At 43.0% G+C, this 16,046-nt stretch overlaps 2 protein-coding genes across 4 annotated transcripts in view; one reads left to right on the top strand and one right to left on the bottom strand.

Moving 5' to 3' along the window:
• Positions 1-1,521: 1,521 nt before the first annotated feature.
• Positions 1,522-8,693, top strand: IL12A (interleukin 12A). The gene is made up of 6 exons (XM_033131437.1): positions 1,522-1,887; positions 2,575-2,729; positions 5,692-5,805; positions 6,255-6,296; positions 6,394-6,537; positions 8,064-8,693. The coding sequence occupies exons 1-6, from the start codon at positions 1,872-1,874 to the stop codon at positions 8,217-8,219; spliced, it is 627 nt and encodes a 208-aa protein (XP_032987328.1). The 5' UTR covers positions 1,522-1,871; the 3' UTR covers positions 8,220-8,693.
• The window catches only part of LOC117036473 (uncharacterized), a 49,224-nt gene continuing 36,125 nt past the window's right edge, over positions 2,948-16,046 (bottom strand). For 2 of the 3 annotated variants that reach the window (XM_033131433.1, XM_033131435.1), the window contains exon 17: positions 2,948-3,230. In XM_033131433.1, the coding sequence (XP_032987324.1) occupies positions 3,166-3,230 (65 nt within the window). In that variant the 3' untranslated portion in view covers positions 2,948-3,165. Of the gene's footprint in view, positions 3,231-14,249; positions 15,740-16,046 lie in introns of those variants that run through there. The other variant, XM_033131436.1, reaches the window with a different exon arrangement.

Genomic DNA, 16,046 nt, shown 5'->3' with positions numbered 1-16,046 from the left:
CCCCATGGCAGGTGCCCCATAATCCTTGAGTAGGTGATCTGCTTAAGGGGGCTGATGCCAATGACCGAGAGAGCTTGAATCAGACCAGGGGCTAACACGCCTTTCTCCCAATTGGCTTCATTGCCCCCATCTTCAGTAGAGAAAGAGGAAGCACCCACTCTTCTCTCCGGTATCTCAAAAGGTTTATCCCTACCCAAGACTGGTGCATTTGTACCAAGGCGGGCACTGGCAGCTCCACAGTGAAGTCCTGGGGCCTTCGGGCAGTAAGCCCATCAGAAGCTCTGACTGGGTGACCAAACACATCCCCTCCCTTTCATACACACCCAGGATGACTAATGCTTGCGGTAGAAATGAGTGAACTGAAAAGTCCCACAGAAACCTCAAACCCAGCATATCCAAAATGGAACTTCTCACTGTCTCCTCCAAACTCACTCCTTTCTTACAGTAACCCCTGTGCAGGAACTGGAACAACTTCCATTCGGCCATTCTCACTGCCTTTCTGGCCCTCACACTTGAGGAGTTACCAAGCCTTGGCCCCTCCCCAACGCCGGGGAGAATCCCTCCTGCCCACCCTCTGTTCTCCATTCTGAAAGGGGTCTTGGCCACACCTTCCCAACTGCTCCCTCTGCTCCACTCCTGATCCCTAGGCTCCATCCTCAATACTACTGTTGAAAAAAATCTTCGCATCATGCAAATCCAACCACGTCTACTGCCTAAAACCCTAGAGAGGCTCCCCACAACCCTCTGCAGAATGTATATCCTGAGCATGGCACCTGCTGCCATCATGGCACAGCCCTGTCCTCCTCCCCAACTTCACACCCTGACAGCAGGACCCCTAGATGGCCACCTCCCTCTGCCCTCCCTGCCTGTGCTTCTGAATCCTACTCTCCCACCTAGAATGTGCATCCCACCCAACCAGAAGCTCTCTAATGCCTACTCTTCCTTCCACACTCAGGTCAGGGGCACCTCCTGCTCCTGGATGCCGCTGCTGCTTCCTCACCCCCACTGCTCCTGCTGAGGTGTCCTCTCTCTGGGCTTCTCCTCCCAGGACCCTGCGCATCCATCCTACTAAATGGTCCCAGTTCTCTTCTGGACACTACAAGACACTGGATTCTCTTAGAAAGTCGTTATTGCGTAACCAGTCTGGTTTCACCTCTGTGCGTGTTTAAGATAGTACCCTTGAACAAAACACATCGAGTCAGATTTGGTGTGGAAGCGTCTCAAAGGGGCCTGGCTGTTCACCGCTGGCTGTCCCCTGTCTGGCACAATGTCAGCGTGGCACACTGTGGACCAACGAACTGAATGAATGAATGAACTAAGGAACAAACGAATGAATGAATGAATTGCCCACTCCTATCCAGAACTAGGCGGGAGGTGACGTTCAGGGCACACCCTGCGTACGTTAGATGAAAAGTGGACGGCACTACTCGGCGTTCCGTCGGGAGGCGGCGCTGCAGGGAGGCGGGAAGACGGCTGGGTAGCTGGGGCGTCGGGGTGACTAAGGGGGCCGTCAAGGGGGCAGGCGTGCCCGGGAGGCCTGTGTGGCGACTCGGCGCGAATTTCGCTTTCACTTTGGGCCAGGCCGGAGGCGGCGGGGCCGTCCCAAACGACTGCGGCTGGGCACCCGGGGAGTTAATCTGAAAGAGCTGCAAATCCCACAGGCTGAACTTCACGTGTCACCGAGAAGGTGATGTAGAGAGAGACAGAGAGAGAAAGCAAGCAAGAGACCAGAGTCCCGGGAAAGTCCTGCCGCGCCTCGGGGCAATTATAAAAATGTGACCCCCTGGGTTGGCCTCCTAAACACCTCACCTGCTGCATCCAGCGGTCGGCATCCAGCTGCTGGTTCAGTGTCTGCGCAGAGCCCGCTCAGCATGTGCCCACCGCGCGGTGAGTAACCCGGCAGCCGGCCGAGCCTCTGGGCTCTGGTGGGGAGGGGCGGCCACTGGGGAAGAGGAGGCAGAAACTCGGGACTGCAAGGGGAGACTGAAAACAATTTCGTGTAGAGCAGAAAGAAAGGGTGGGGAAAGACTTATAGAGCGCTTACCATGAGCTAAATAGGACATTGTCTCTCTTGATCTTGAAACAGCCCCGTGAGCTAAATATCATTATGCCCACTTCGCAACTGAAAAACTGAGGCTCCACGGGATGGTTTCTTGCCCAGGGCCCCTCAGCTACAGCTCTAAGAGGGCAGTTCCCAGCTGACTTCAAAGCGAGGTTTTGTCACTCCACTGGGGCGCCTCTCCACTGGGGCGTGGGTTTGGGCCAGTCACTTCACCACTTAGCCTCAGTCTCCCGACGAGTGAAATAGAGACATTTTCTGGGTGAGCTCTGAGTCCAGCACCCTTGTCTGAGCTATTAGGGTTTCCTCACAGCGAGTTGGCTTCTAACCCTGCAATAGAGCACTGCCTTCCAAGAACTTGATTCATTTCTCAGGTGTTGAAGGAAGATTCAAACTGGGTGGAAGGGGGTTGGTGCCCAGAAGAGGTGGATGGGCGGAGATGGCCAGGATGGATGGAAGGTAGAGTCAGGACACATCAGGCAGACAAGCTCAGTCAGCCCTCCATTCCCTTCCAGGCCTCCTCCTTGTGGCCACCCTGGTCCTCCTAAACCACCTGGACCACCTCAGTTTGGCCAGAAACCTCCCCATAGCCACACCAAGCCCAGGAACGTTCCAGTGCCTCTACCACTCCCAAAACCTGCTGAAGGCGGTCGGCAACATGCTTCAGAAGGTGAGTGTTTCAATGTCCTTGCTCCCACTCAGCAGCCTTTCTAGGGAAGGGGTTTCTCTGAACCCGTCACCTGAAGGAACTGCAGGTAAATTGTGGAAGTTAATCAGGAGCTGTCAAGAGAGGAAGAGGGAACTTTACAAATGGCCCAACTATTAGCTAAAGAGGTCTCAATGAAATTGTGTCTCCAGAGAAAGCAAGAGTGGTAATAAATTATAATGGCATTCATTTTGGCTGTGTCTACACAGAGGAAAGTGGATATTTACAGTGTTCCCTGTAGCCTGCCAACAGAGATGGAATTGTGTCAGGCCCACACTGCTTCTCTGACACACTTATCAATCCAGGAAACTGTTATTAGGTGCAGCCTCTGTGCTCCAGGGGCTACAAAGATGAATTAGATTTGCCCTTCACGCCGCTCGCCAGCTTCCAGTCTGGTAACTCAGTTCGTTGCTGGAGTGACGCATTTCAGGAAGCCTGTGACGGTCCACATCCAGCCTTCATCTCCTAGGGGAAAAGTTATATAAATTTATTTACAGCTTCATTCATTTTTTAGGTTTCATACTTTAATGCAAAAAAAAAAAAAATTTTTTTTTTCCTTTTAAAAGTGCTCTAGTAGCTATTGCTTTTGCTGCAATGGCCAAAGACTGATGTTTTAAAAGGTGTCCTTTTGCCTTCCTGCTCGCTAGTAAATCTTTCTTGAATATTTTTAGCTTGCTGCTTTATGAGTATCTTAAAATAAACTCAATGCCACAAGGCCTTCTTAAAGAACTCTTTTTTTCCTTCTTGTCTTTCATAATGTGCTGCCAATTGCTCCTTACAGTTCAATCAATCTTAATTAAAAAGGTGGCCTACCAAACGAAAACTGCCAAGATAAGTACTTTGATTCCTGAAGAAAGGTTCAATATGGGCAAAATTTAGGAGCTCCAACTTAAACAGATGCATTCTGTGAAAAAGTTGACTCTTCTACTCTCAAATGTAGCACTAAAGTTCAAAAGATTAAGAACTCAATTTGATTATTTTTTTAAATATCATTCCTATGTCAAATTGGCCAGAACAAATATCTGGCTACTACAGAAAACAGAAGTAGCAAATGCACACCATTCATAGGCCATATCCAGCACACAGATTTGTGGAGTTTGACCCATGTCTTTTATATTTTATTTCGAAATTTTTCGTTTGATGCCATCGAAACAGTGGACCTTTCATAAAGCATCCAAATTTCCAGCTTCTCTTGAAAAGATCTGAAGAACTATAACAGTGGACCCACATTTGCAAATCTAGCTTTTTTCAACCTGCTCAGAATAGTGGCTGCCCAGGTCTGCTTGAACACCTCCAGGGACAGTGTATTTGTTTTCTACTGCTGCTGTAACAAATTACCACAAGCTTAGTGGCTTTAAACAATACAAATTTATTATCTTACAGCCCTGGAGGTCAGAAAGCCAAAATGGGTCCTACTGGGCTAAAATCAAGGTGTCAGCAGAGCTGTATCCCTTTCTGGAGACTAAGGGTGATTCTGTTTTCTTGCCTTTTCCGGCTTCTAGAGGTTGCCCACTTTCCTTGGTTTGTAGCCTCCTTTCATTTTCAAAGCCAGCAATGGCCAATTGAGTCTTTCTCATGCTACATCACTCTGACCTTGATTCTTCTGCCTCCCTCTTTCCCAGTGATTACATGGGACCCACTTAGATAATCAAGATAACCTATTTTAAGGTCAGCTGATTAGCAACCTTAATTTCCTCTGCAACCTAATATTCCTCTTTCTTTGCTTTTAAACGTAACATCTTCTCAGGTTCAGGGATTGGGAGGTGGGCATCTTGGGACAAGGGTATTATTCTGCCTACTAGACAGGGATTATTACTACCTGTTCCCAAACATATTCTGCACTCTTAAGCCTTGATTCATGGCTCATGCAGCTCCCGCTGCCTGAAATTTCCCCTGCCCTGCCAGTCAGCATTCTAATCCTCTTAATGCAGATGCCCCATCTCTGGAGACGCCTTTGCTCCCCTTTCATCCCCTCCTGGGAACCTTCATACCTCCTCAGTACCTCTCACCTGCTGATGTGTCTCCTACCGTTTCTCTGAAAATAAGACCTAGCTGGACAATCAGCTCTAATGCGTCTTTTGGAGCAAAAATTAATATAAGACTGGGTATTATATAAGACTCGGTCTTACAGTAAAATAAGACAAGGTCTTAATATTAATTTTTGCTCCAAAAGACGCATTAGAGCTAATTGTCCGACTAGGTCTTATTTTCGGGGAAACAGGGTAGTCATTTGTGCACTTGCCTGTCTCTTCAGATGAACTTGGAATCCTGGGAGACATAACACAGTCCTTCTTTGTCATGTTCCTTAGTACCTAGCATACTGCCTGGTACACATCAGGCTTGCTGAATGGAAAAATGATCCCAATCTTCAATCCAAAAGTCATTACTTCTTAAGATAAATTTCATAATTATATTCAACTATGCTTCCCAACATGTTTCTAAGGGGACGTGTGTGTGTGTGTGTGTGTACCACAAATTAAATCTCAACTTGTCTTTAGGGTTGCATGTTTGTTATATCCATCAAGTTGTAACCTTAACAGTTCCCCTTTAGAAGCTGTAATTGAAAAAGATTGTCGTAAAACACAGGCGCTTTGGCAAAAGAAAAAAAAAACTGTTCTCACCAGAAGCAAGTGTCACAGCGTGGTGTAGATGCTGATTAGCACAGCCCGTTGAAATGATTTATAGTGTTTACATAAGGAAAAAACACATCATCCAGGGAAACGTGTCCTAACAGCAAAGGTAGAGGGAGGGAGAGTGTAAATGACCTGTTTCCTTTTGTCTTATGAAGAGCCCAAAGTTCCTACAGGTCAAAAGAGAGGAGGTCAAGGGTAACCAGCTCTGGCTTTGCTGGCATCCATCCCAAGGTATGGGGAGCCACGTTCCTTATTCATATTATAAACTGGGTTTCTCCTTGTGTTATTTACAGGCCAGGCAAACTCTACAATTTTACTCCTGCACCCCTGAAGAGATTGATCATGGAGCTATCATAAAAGATAAAACCAGTACAGTAGAGGCCTGCTTACCACTGGAATTAACCACGGTATGGATGCTTTCCCTCCAAAACCACCTAAGGCAGTTAAAAGCTGTGCATCAAACCTCGTCTTCTTCCAAAAATGTACATGTTTCTGGTCTCCACCATCATGGGACTTTGGTCCCATGGTATATTTGGAAAAAAGTTAGATTTGAAAAAAAAATTATAAAAACAGATAAGTTTTTTCACAATATGAATATACTTAACATTACTGAACTACACAGTGAAAAATAATTAAGATGGTAAATTTTATGTTTTTTTAACCACAATAAGAAAACAGGTATGTGAGAAGTCAGAAAATTTTATATTCAGAATTAGTCTTTGATGTATGATTTCTCCCTCCCTAGAATGAGAGCTGCCTGGTTTCCAAAGAGATCTCTTTTATAAGTCAAAAAATTAAAAGTTTCAGCCCATATTATGAATTCCTGTCACTGATGTCTGATTCTTCTTTCTTCTAGAATGGGAGTTGCCTGCCTTCCAGAAAGGCCTCTTCTGTGATGGTAAGACACCACACTCTTTCCTTAAATGCAGCAGGTGGAGGGGGGTACATGTCCAGCCCATCTCAATAGGTCCTCTCCCGTTTGTCGTATCACCCAGACCCTGTGCCTTAGTAGTATCTATGAGGACTTGAAGATGTACCAGGTGGAGTTCAAGGCCATAAATGCAAAGCTTTTGATGGATCCTATGAGGCAGATCATTCTGGATCAAAACATGCTGGCAGCTATCGATGAGCTAATGCAGGTAAGGCCTTCATCCTATCACTAAGACCAATTTCTTCATGCTGAGACAGCCAGCCAGGGTCCCTGACAAAGAGGAATACTGTCAGTCCTTCCTGGATTGGGAGAGGCCTGAAATCCCCTTCCAAAACCCCTGCAGAGCTATAGCCTTGAGAGTGCCCTCTAGAGAAAGGGCAATTAAGTCCAATTAAGGAAAGCAACTACCTGTTTGTTGACCAAGCGGTATGCACCAGGCTCCCTGCAAATATTTTCATACATTTTCTTATGTCATCCTCACAACAACTATATGGGGTTTGTACAAAGGAGGAAACCACAGCTTGGAGAGTTAGCCTCTTGTCCACAGTCATACAGCTTGTGAGAGACAGAGCTAGCATTTAACCCCCCGTCAAAAGGATTTCACTACGCTTCTCACTCAGCTCTACAGGCCCCAGGATGGGTTTGTGAGGGGCCAGCCTGCCTGTCTGCAAATACTGCTCGAGAAAACAAACGGGGTTAATGCCTGGATATGACCCATTCTGCACCAAAATTGTGAAGGAAATAAAAGTAGGACCTATCACCTGGGGCCCCCCACAATGTTATTCATAGACAAGAACTTGCTTTGTAAGTTCTGGAGCACCATAGCACACGATGCTAATACAAAACGGAGCAATATTCACTTAAGAAAGAGCGGGATGAGTACCATGATGACCAGGGCATGGGATAAAAATATGGTGTCAGAAATCATTGTGTCTAAAAGGGAATTTATTTTTATTTCACTCATTCATTCATTGTGTGTGGCAAATTACTTGTTTGAAAGGCAGTGAATGCCATCCAAGTATCAAAGAATGTTACCATCTATAGAGTTGTAGATAATATTTCATTTTGAGGACCAAGTTGGGTAACTTGGGCCCTGGAATCAATTCGAGTAACTATACCAGGCTATTTGCCCCTCAGTGCCTCAGTTTCTTCCTCTGTAAAATGGGAGGGCTTTACCCACCCTACCTTTCATTTAGGCTTTTTGTGAGGAACAAGTGCAAGTACTGATCATTGTGCAAATAGGTCTTGCATTGTGCTGTCAAATCCAAGGGCTAAAACTGGGAGATCCATTGCCGGGTTTATTTAACTGACATAAATCGGTGTCTCCAGTAAACAGGCCTGTTATTGACAGTGTTTCAATCAATAGCAACCCATCACCTCCCTGTTCTAAAAACGACTTAGCTTCTTAATATAACATAAGAATCAATTAGATATTGCAGCAGATGTCATCTTCACAGAATTGTTCCTTTCTAAAATGCAACTTCCACTGATGATTTTCTAAATAGCTTTAAGGGTCTTTCCAGAGCTCACTGAAGATGCATGTGCTTAGATAATGAGATTTCTTCTCTCAGGTTCTGCCTAGCCATCTGGCTGGGAGTAGACCGGGCTGGGTTTAGATGTAATGAGGGAGTAGGTTGCAGGCTCTGAGACATGTGTCGGCTTCCCTCATTTTTATAGATGAATGTTTTAACTTTGGAATACCATATATGTCATGCTCAATATTTATTCTCCTAGGCCCTGAATTCCAACAGGGAGACCGTGCCACAAAAACCCTCCCTTGAAGAACTGGATTTTTATAAGACTAAAGACAAGCTTTGCATCCTTCTTCATGCTTTCAGAATTCGTGCAGTGACTATCGATAGGATGATGAGCTACCTGAATTCTTCCTGAAAAGCTGAGGTCTCTCCCAAACTTCAAGTCATTTTTATAAAAATCTGAACCAAAGAAATTTTAATAGGATGTGGGAAGAACTAGGGAGAGGGTGGCTTTACCTCGTCCTACTACCGTGTTACCCCAAAAATAAGACCTAACTGAAAAATAAGCCCTAGCATGATTTTTCAGGATGACATCCCCTGAACACATGCCCTAATGCGTCTTTTGGGACAAAAATTAATATAAGACCCGGTCTTATTTTCAGAGAAACACGGTAGTACAGTAATTTGCATGTTGTTTATATCTGTCACCACCCAAAAGTTGAACTATTATAGTCACATGATTCCTTTCATCAAGTATGTTTCACATTTCCTACGGATAATTTGTTTTAAAGTTTTAATGAGCAAATTGCTAAGGAGGAAAAAATTTCTTCACTGAATGTTTTTCTTTTTAATAGGAGAGCAAGAATTTATAAGCTATTTCTATATCAAAGTCTTTGTAGAAACTTTCAAGCATAATTTATTTTAAAATATTTATTTATATAATTTTGTGTTCATCAAGGCATGCGAACTTTTGTTAAGTTGTAAGTTTTTTATAAATTATAAATAACATATTTATTTGTTATATTTATTGAAATATTTATTTTCAAATGGATTTGAAAAATACCATATGTTCTTCTAAAAATAAAGTGACTAAATTAAACTAATTCTCATATTTTTCTAATGTAATTGGAGTACTTTAAGTGTTAACATACACATTGTGGGAAAATTCAAAATGCTGATGAGAGTTGAACAAAATTACCGTGGAAAGAATTCTACAATATTCTTACCCATTTCCTAATTCCTTTAATCCCATTATTTTAAAGACAGCTTTCTAAGACTACATATGTTTTAATACTGAGGCCACTGAATTACGGTTTTGAGAGTATATTTTATTTTTATTCACATCTGAATCTAAAAGTAAATTAGGGAAAAATGTTTTTCCCTGTTAGGCACAGCCCCATAACATACTGTGCATTAGACAAATACATTGTAATATCCTCCAACTGGGAAAAACATCATTAAGAGGCATTCTAGTTAAATTATTCTAATTTTCGTGACCCTTTGGGCCCTCGGGAGAAGTTGTTTCTAAATTACAATGAGAAAAACTCTCCATTTGCTTTAAATTATATAGAACTTCTGCCTGAACCACATGGATAATTGCCTTGCTTTGGCTTAAGAGATGTGCTCTTAATTGATAGGGTAGGTAGATAGAAATGAGCAGGAGGAGAGAGACCCAGCCCCAGTTAGAAAGCCCCTTGCTGTGGCTCCTACTTGGGTCAAGACCCCTTGCAGCTGCCCTCACTTAGAGCACCAATGTCTTACTAGCCCAGAAGGATTCCAGGCTTACACCCCTAAATCAAAGGGATATGTCATTAGAAGCTTAGAGAGAGAAACCATCCTGCTTTCAGAATATGTATCCTGTTTCTCAGGACCATTTTTAATGAGCTTCTCAAATAAATCATGGGAAATTAACAGGTTCACACTTACATTCTGAGGCAACCTTGAGAAGCAGAAGAGAGGACAAGGCACCTCAGCAGAGAGAGAGAGAAAGAGAAAGAGAACGGAAGGAGATGGGAGACAATTCTACCCAGAGAGATAAAAACCTTCACACAATGTGAGAGGCTGCTTCCCTCTCATGCCAGCTCGCTCCATGTCTCAGAGTGTACTCGCTTTTACTAATAAACTTTCTGCTGTTCTATGCTGCACAAACATAATGAGCCAAATATTAAATTCCATCTTTTTAATTCTCTAAACCATGTGAATTTTAAAAGATTCACCTGACTGAATGCCACATAATTTTAGTACTCTGATCATATTCCTCCTTAATATGAATAGGCCGCAAAAAACAAACTATTTAGGGTGGCCTCCCCCTTTCCTCATGTGAATCCTCCCCACCAGACCCCAATCCTTACATCCCTGTGAACTAAGAGGGGAATGTGTTTGGCCACCCCAGGTCCTCATCTGTGTGACACACTCATTTTTCAGATTCTCACTCCACTTGATACCCAATTAGATAGAAATCACTGGCACCCAGATCCCATCATATATCTCCCTTTTCTTGGGATTCTTCCACAAGTTTGAAAGACCCACAAGTGATTCACAAGACAGGAGTTTCTTGCCTTTGAAGTGTTGGGTTTGGGGTTTCAGCAGCTTTGACTGTGGGAAGAGCTCGATGGCTTGATGGGGCTGGGACTGTCCCGTTGCTGCCACTCCTCACACAGACTGGCGACTTGTCTCGTCTGTGCCCAGAAACAAGGAGAGGCCGGCAGATCATTCCTCCTATGGGCTGGGTTTATACAGAGGAACACAGGTGTTGCTTTGCTTCTAGAAATTACCATGACACAATGCTTCAAAACATGACTGGCCCCAGCAACGTCTTCACAACTAATTCTATCCTTCATCACATGGTTAGTTTTCCACGTTTTTCTTTTAAGCCTGGGTCTGTAATTTACAAGTTGTATAACACGACCATGTTGTTTTAACCTCTCCCTGTTTCCTCTTCTAAGAAATGAATACTAGAACCTGCCTCAAAGATCAGCACCAGGGTTAAATAAAACAATTCATACAAAGCACTGGCATTGGTCTGGCACATAATACATGCACAATAAACGTGAGCAATTTTTGAAAAGTATTTTTAGCCTTTGGGTTTGGTGACCGGGCTAAATTGGTTCAAGTCTCTTTGCTACTATTATCTGTGAAATTCAAACAATTGTAGCCCCTATCTCCCAGCCCCTATTTCTGCGCAGATTAAATGACACAGTACAGTGCTGGCGTCTAGTCAGTGCTCAACATCAATTGTTTTACATTGTTAAGATCGTTTCCCTAAAGACCTAAGTGACACAGCCCCTCCATAGCGTGGGCGTTCACAGGAGGCCATCTGGTGCAAAAAGGCAGGGTCCTTGCCTTTACAGAACATAGGGTGGGAAGAAAAGTAACATAGCAAGACCGAGGTCCAAACCCCCCCCAAAAGTATTCCCATCCTAGCCTGTTAGAGATTCATTTGATTAACAAATTACTTTTTTCAAAAGGAAATAAACAGTGAGTGTTTCGCATACCTGAGAATGACATAATCAGATAATTAACATGAAAGCCAGCTGCCAGCTGCCCCACTGACGACTCAGAGCTTTGGAGAACAGGGAAGGTTCTCGGGAGCTAGCCCGACATCCAAAGGTGGATATTGTACAACTCAAGAGATGCAAGGGTCCATATGTTCTTTGCAGCATTATTTACAATAGGCAAGATATGGAGAAAACCTGGGTGTCCATCAATGGATGGATAAAGAGGTGGTACACATGTACAATGGAATACTACTCAGCCATAAAAAAGAATGAAATCTTGCCATCTGTAACAACATGGATGGATCTGGAGGATACTGTGCTGAGTGGGGTTAAGTCAGACAGAGAAAGACAAATACTATGATTTCACTTACATTTGGAATCTAAAGAACAAAATAAATGAACAAACACCAGAAACTCACAGATACAGAGAACATTTTGATGGTTGCCAAATGGGAGGGGGGTTGGGAGAATGGGTGAAAAGGGGAGAGGGATTAAGCAGCACAAATTGGTAGTTACAAAATAGTCAGGGATGTAAAGTATAGCATAAGGAATATAGCCAGTAACATTGTAACAACTATGTATGGTGCCAGATGGGTACGTGATTTACTGGGGTGATCACTTCATAAGTTATATAAACGTCTAATCACTATATTGTACACCTGAAACTAATATGTTATTGTATGTCAACTAATTGAAAAATAAAACATTATTTAAAAAAAAGATTTAAAGGGGCTTAGACACGCTAAAGGGGAAAGAAAACATGGGGATAACAAGGGAAGAAAGCCAGCTTAGTCTGGGCCAGCACTGAAGAGATCATGAAACCCCTTGGCCGTGTCACCCTGGGCTAGTCAGTTGTCCTTGTTGAGGGACTAAACATTTGGTTGTAGACAGCAGAATTTTGGTTTCCTACTTTAAGGCAAAGTGCATTACAATATTGCTATGGGTCTGAATGTGTTACCCTCAAATCCTTATTTTGAAGCTCTGATCCCCAGTGTGATGGTATTTGAAGATGGGACTTTAGGAAGTTAATTAAATCATAAACATGGAGTCATCGTGATGGGGTTAGTGCCCTTATCAGAAGAGACTCAGAGCTATCCCCCTACCCCATGTGAGGACACAGTGACAAAGTGGCCATCTGCAAACCAGAATGGTTCCATGGAGCCTGTGCACGCAACCACTGCACCCTTTTGCCTCCTGCATTGACATCCCAGTTAAGTCATGGGACACTTTCATCATAACCATACAAACATCATCCTCGCTTTTATGTATCTCTTCTCTCCCTCACTACACACGAGGAGCTCAAGTATAGGAAATGTCACGTTACTCATGCATTTGTGTTCTCAGGCCCTGGCACTCAAAAATGGTAGAAAGAGAAACGCAAATCTTCATGGGTTCCCACTTGCTTTACATTTCTTTTCCTAATGTAGGAATAAAGTTTTTACAGTCTTTAAACATCAAATTATTCCCAATTACAAAAAAATGTTAAAAATTGTAAAGGCACAAGCTTGCTTGGTTCAAAACAATTATATATGCTTATATTGGGGGGAGAAATCCAAAATTCATAAGCCTGTTGATCTAAATAGTTGACGTATCTATGGTTTAGGATTATGTGGTTACTATCCTTCAGAAGCAATGAGCCAACATACCACAGTGGGGAACTGGAACGCGGCTTACTACACATTGCAGATGTCTTAGAAACAAACTCCCAGATGATAGTTTAAGAGACCCTAGCAACCCTGTCATCAGCTGGTTCCCACTCTGCCTGACAGGAATGGCTCAGGGTGCAGCAGGGCTCTTCACAAATCCCTCAGCAGTGCTCAGAACCTCGCCCACACCAGTACTGCTCCACTTTTAAATGCTTCGCCAATGCAGGTTCCAGGTAATATTTCCTTTCACAAATGGCTTCTACAGATAAGGAAAAGTTAAAAACTCACTGAACTAGTCCAAGCGCCTCCCCCCTGCAGTTACATTTTTATAAGTAACAAAACCATTTTTTAGATTTCCCAACTTGCTTGAAAATAAAACACAGCTATCAATGCACAGAGCACACCCCCATCGAAAAACGAAACTCATGCTGGAGGTTAAAGCAAACAACAAGATGGACTTCCACAGAACAAGGATGGCTGACTCACTCCATGCTAGCTAACAAGGAATCGACATCGCGACTGGAACAAACTGCATCTATGTCCACTGGAGGGCTCCAGGGCAGAGCTCGAGGTCCCAGTGAAGCAGCGGGAAGAGCTTCAGAACTCAGAATTCAACCCCAGGGACTCTAGTTAAGGATCAGCAGCTATAGAGCCATAATGAGAAATGCTCAAACCACGGTATGTGGGTTGGAAAAGACACAATCCCAGCAGCACCTCCCTGGTTACCCAGTTGGGGATCACGCCCTTCACCGGCAATGCGCTGCTTCACCCCAAGAAGGACTCCCAGCACTGGGCAATGGACTAGGCTAACTGCTGAAACCACCATCCTCCTGAGACACAGTTAAAAATCAGCAAATACGGTGGCCTCTTTAGAAAATGGACTGAAAACGCGCTTCCACATGACAAAGCAAGGGAGGGAACTTTTCCCCTAAAGCAATACAATAAAATAACAAAATGACTCCCGAATGTGCAAGAAAATCCTATTAGAGATGTACAGGTGGGGAACTAGTCTGGGCCCACTTGGTTTTAAGTAAAAACACACCATCCCATCACAGCAGTCGGGGGGCGGGAAGCGGGGGGCTCTAAAGCATTCCTGCGGTGAGATGGGTTACGGGAAGGCACAGGTTGTTCTGAACTTGTGCAAACTCCTGGGAGAACCAGAACTCGGGTTTACACTCACTCAGCCTTGGTCCAAGAACTGGAGTGCTGGTCGCAAAGCAACTAATGGCTAAATAGTGAAGATAACAGCAGTCGAGGAATATGATGCTTTAAAAAATAATTTGTAAGGAAATAAGAATACAATGAAGCCACATTTACACTGTACAAATGCAGATTTATTTTTCTTCCCTTCAACCATAGTATGAAAACGGTTGTAAGTTGTTAGGAAACCAGCTTATATACAAAGCACTTCTGCAATTATGCTTTTCTTCAAAAAACAACTTATAAAAAATAATAAACATTTAAAAATTCAAGTCCTTTAAGTAGTTTATACTTCCGAATGTTAAAACTCCATGTGTTTCCTAAAATATAGTACAATTAAAAAAAAAAACGCATAAAGTGACACTGATTTGAATTCCACAGGATCCCTGACAATTAAAAATATGTTCTTCCCTATAAAGTAAATTTGTTCTTCACAGGCAAAACAATAAAGTGTGTTTCTCTGATTAATTCATTGAGATTTATTGTACTCTCCAGCTAATGTTGACAGAAGACCAATGGTAATTTATAATTTCTTCAAATAAGTTAACAAAACATATCCAAAATGTTAATCACCACATGCATGATTCTGAGAGAGTGACAATATCTATACATACGCCCCTCCAAAAAAAAGATATTTCACCAATTAACAAGAGCCAATGTGGCCCATGATTCCCTGGGGCAAGTCTTCTTCAAGAAGAGATGGCAGTTTTCCCTTGGTCCTGCTAAGGCCATTTCTGAGTGGGTTTTATCCCCCCCAGGAAGTAAATGACCCCAGGGTAAAAGTCAAGAAATGTAGTGTTTGGCCTGGTTGATTTTGGAAAGTTGATGAAAATTGCAGCAACTCTGACAATTGATCCAGTTCAATTGCCCCATAAGGTGAGAAGATCACCTCTGAGTGTGTATACAAACACGATGGGAGAGGATTACATTCATTTCTAATCACTCTAGGGCTAGATAACATGATTGGTCTAAGGGTTTAACAGGCCACTAGCCAGATAGGTTAGTAATGTGCGAAACAGAAATCATATCCCACATAAAAAGATAGACTGTAGCCAGAGGCATGTGTGTCTGTCTGTGTGGGAGCTAAAAGAGCAGGAACCTCTCTTCATTCATGTCAATACAATAAAAGCTAAACTAAATGGGTGCAAGTTTAACTACACCACCATTTAATTGCTAAAAATGTTTCAAACACTTGTTAGGAATTTCATAGTCCACAGACTCCAAAAAGAAAATTACCACATTTCTCACCTGAGTTGAGTCATTTTTAAGCACCCCTTGTAATTGTACCTGTTTGGGTGGGGTAGCAGGGTGGGACGGTGTGAGGAGGAGGTGCAAAAAAATAAAAAAAAATCTTGATATAATAGGGGCGTTTTCTTCCTCAATTTTCCAAATAGTTTACATTCTCTTTGCCCCTGGATAATATGATCTATAGAGTGGCTGACTATAAAAAAGTTCCTTCCACAGGCCCGTGAAGTTCAAGGTCTCCTCAAGTCTTTAACCAATTATCAGTGGAAATGGTGTTTTGCAGATACAAGTTCCTGAGGCTTCCTTTTTCAGTTCATCCTCCACATTTCACATGGCCTGTAAGAAACCTAACAAAACAGATAATCAAACAAATTCAGGGATTCGCTGTTGGGGATACAAGGGGCATGCTTTAAAATAAAATCACTTGTCCATTTCAAAAAGGAACTCCTGGAAGTTGCTGAGTTTTCCTGAACTTCAGAGAAGCCATTCCAATTTAAAGGCTATTGTTAGGAGACACTAAAACGTGCAGCCAATTAACTGGGTATTTTGACTATAAAAGGGTATAAAATACTGGTAAATTGGGGGGAGGGGTAGCTTGTTTGTCTTTAACTCAGATATTTTTTTTCCTATTTAATGAAGGGCTTGGACTAACAA

This window comes from Rhinolophus ferrumequinum, chromosome 2 (genome assembly GCF_004115265.2).
Source record: "Rhinolophus ferrumequinum isolate MPI-CBG mRhiFer1 chromosome 2, mRhiFer1_v1.p, whole genome shotgun sequence".
Taxonomy (NCBI): domain Eukaryota; kingdom Metazoa; phylum Chordata; class Mammalia; order Chiroptera; family Rhinolophidae; genus Rhinolophus; species Rhinolophus ferrumequinum.
Note: the sequence above shows the minus strand (reverse complement) of the source record. Positions and strands in the feature narration are given on the sequence as shown.

Bases quoted from the DNA above. Each gene is read 5' to 3' on its own strand.
- IL12A (XM_033131437.1), top strand. The intron at 5,806-6,254 runs GTATGGATGCTT...TCTTTCTTCTAG, and splicing joins TACCACTGGAATTAACCACG to AATGGGAGTTGCCTGCCTTC. The intron at 6,297-6,393 runs GTAAGACACCAC...CGTATCACCCAG, and splicing joins GAAAGGCCTCTTCTGTGATG to ACCCTGTGCCTTAGTAGTAT.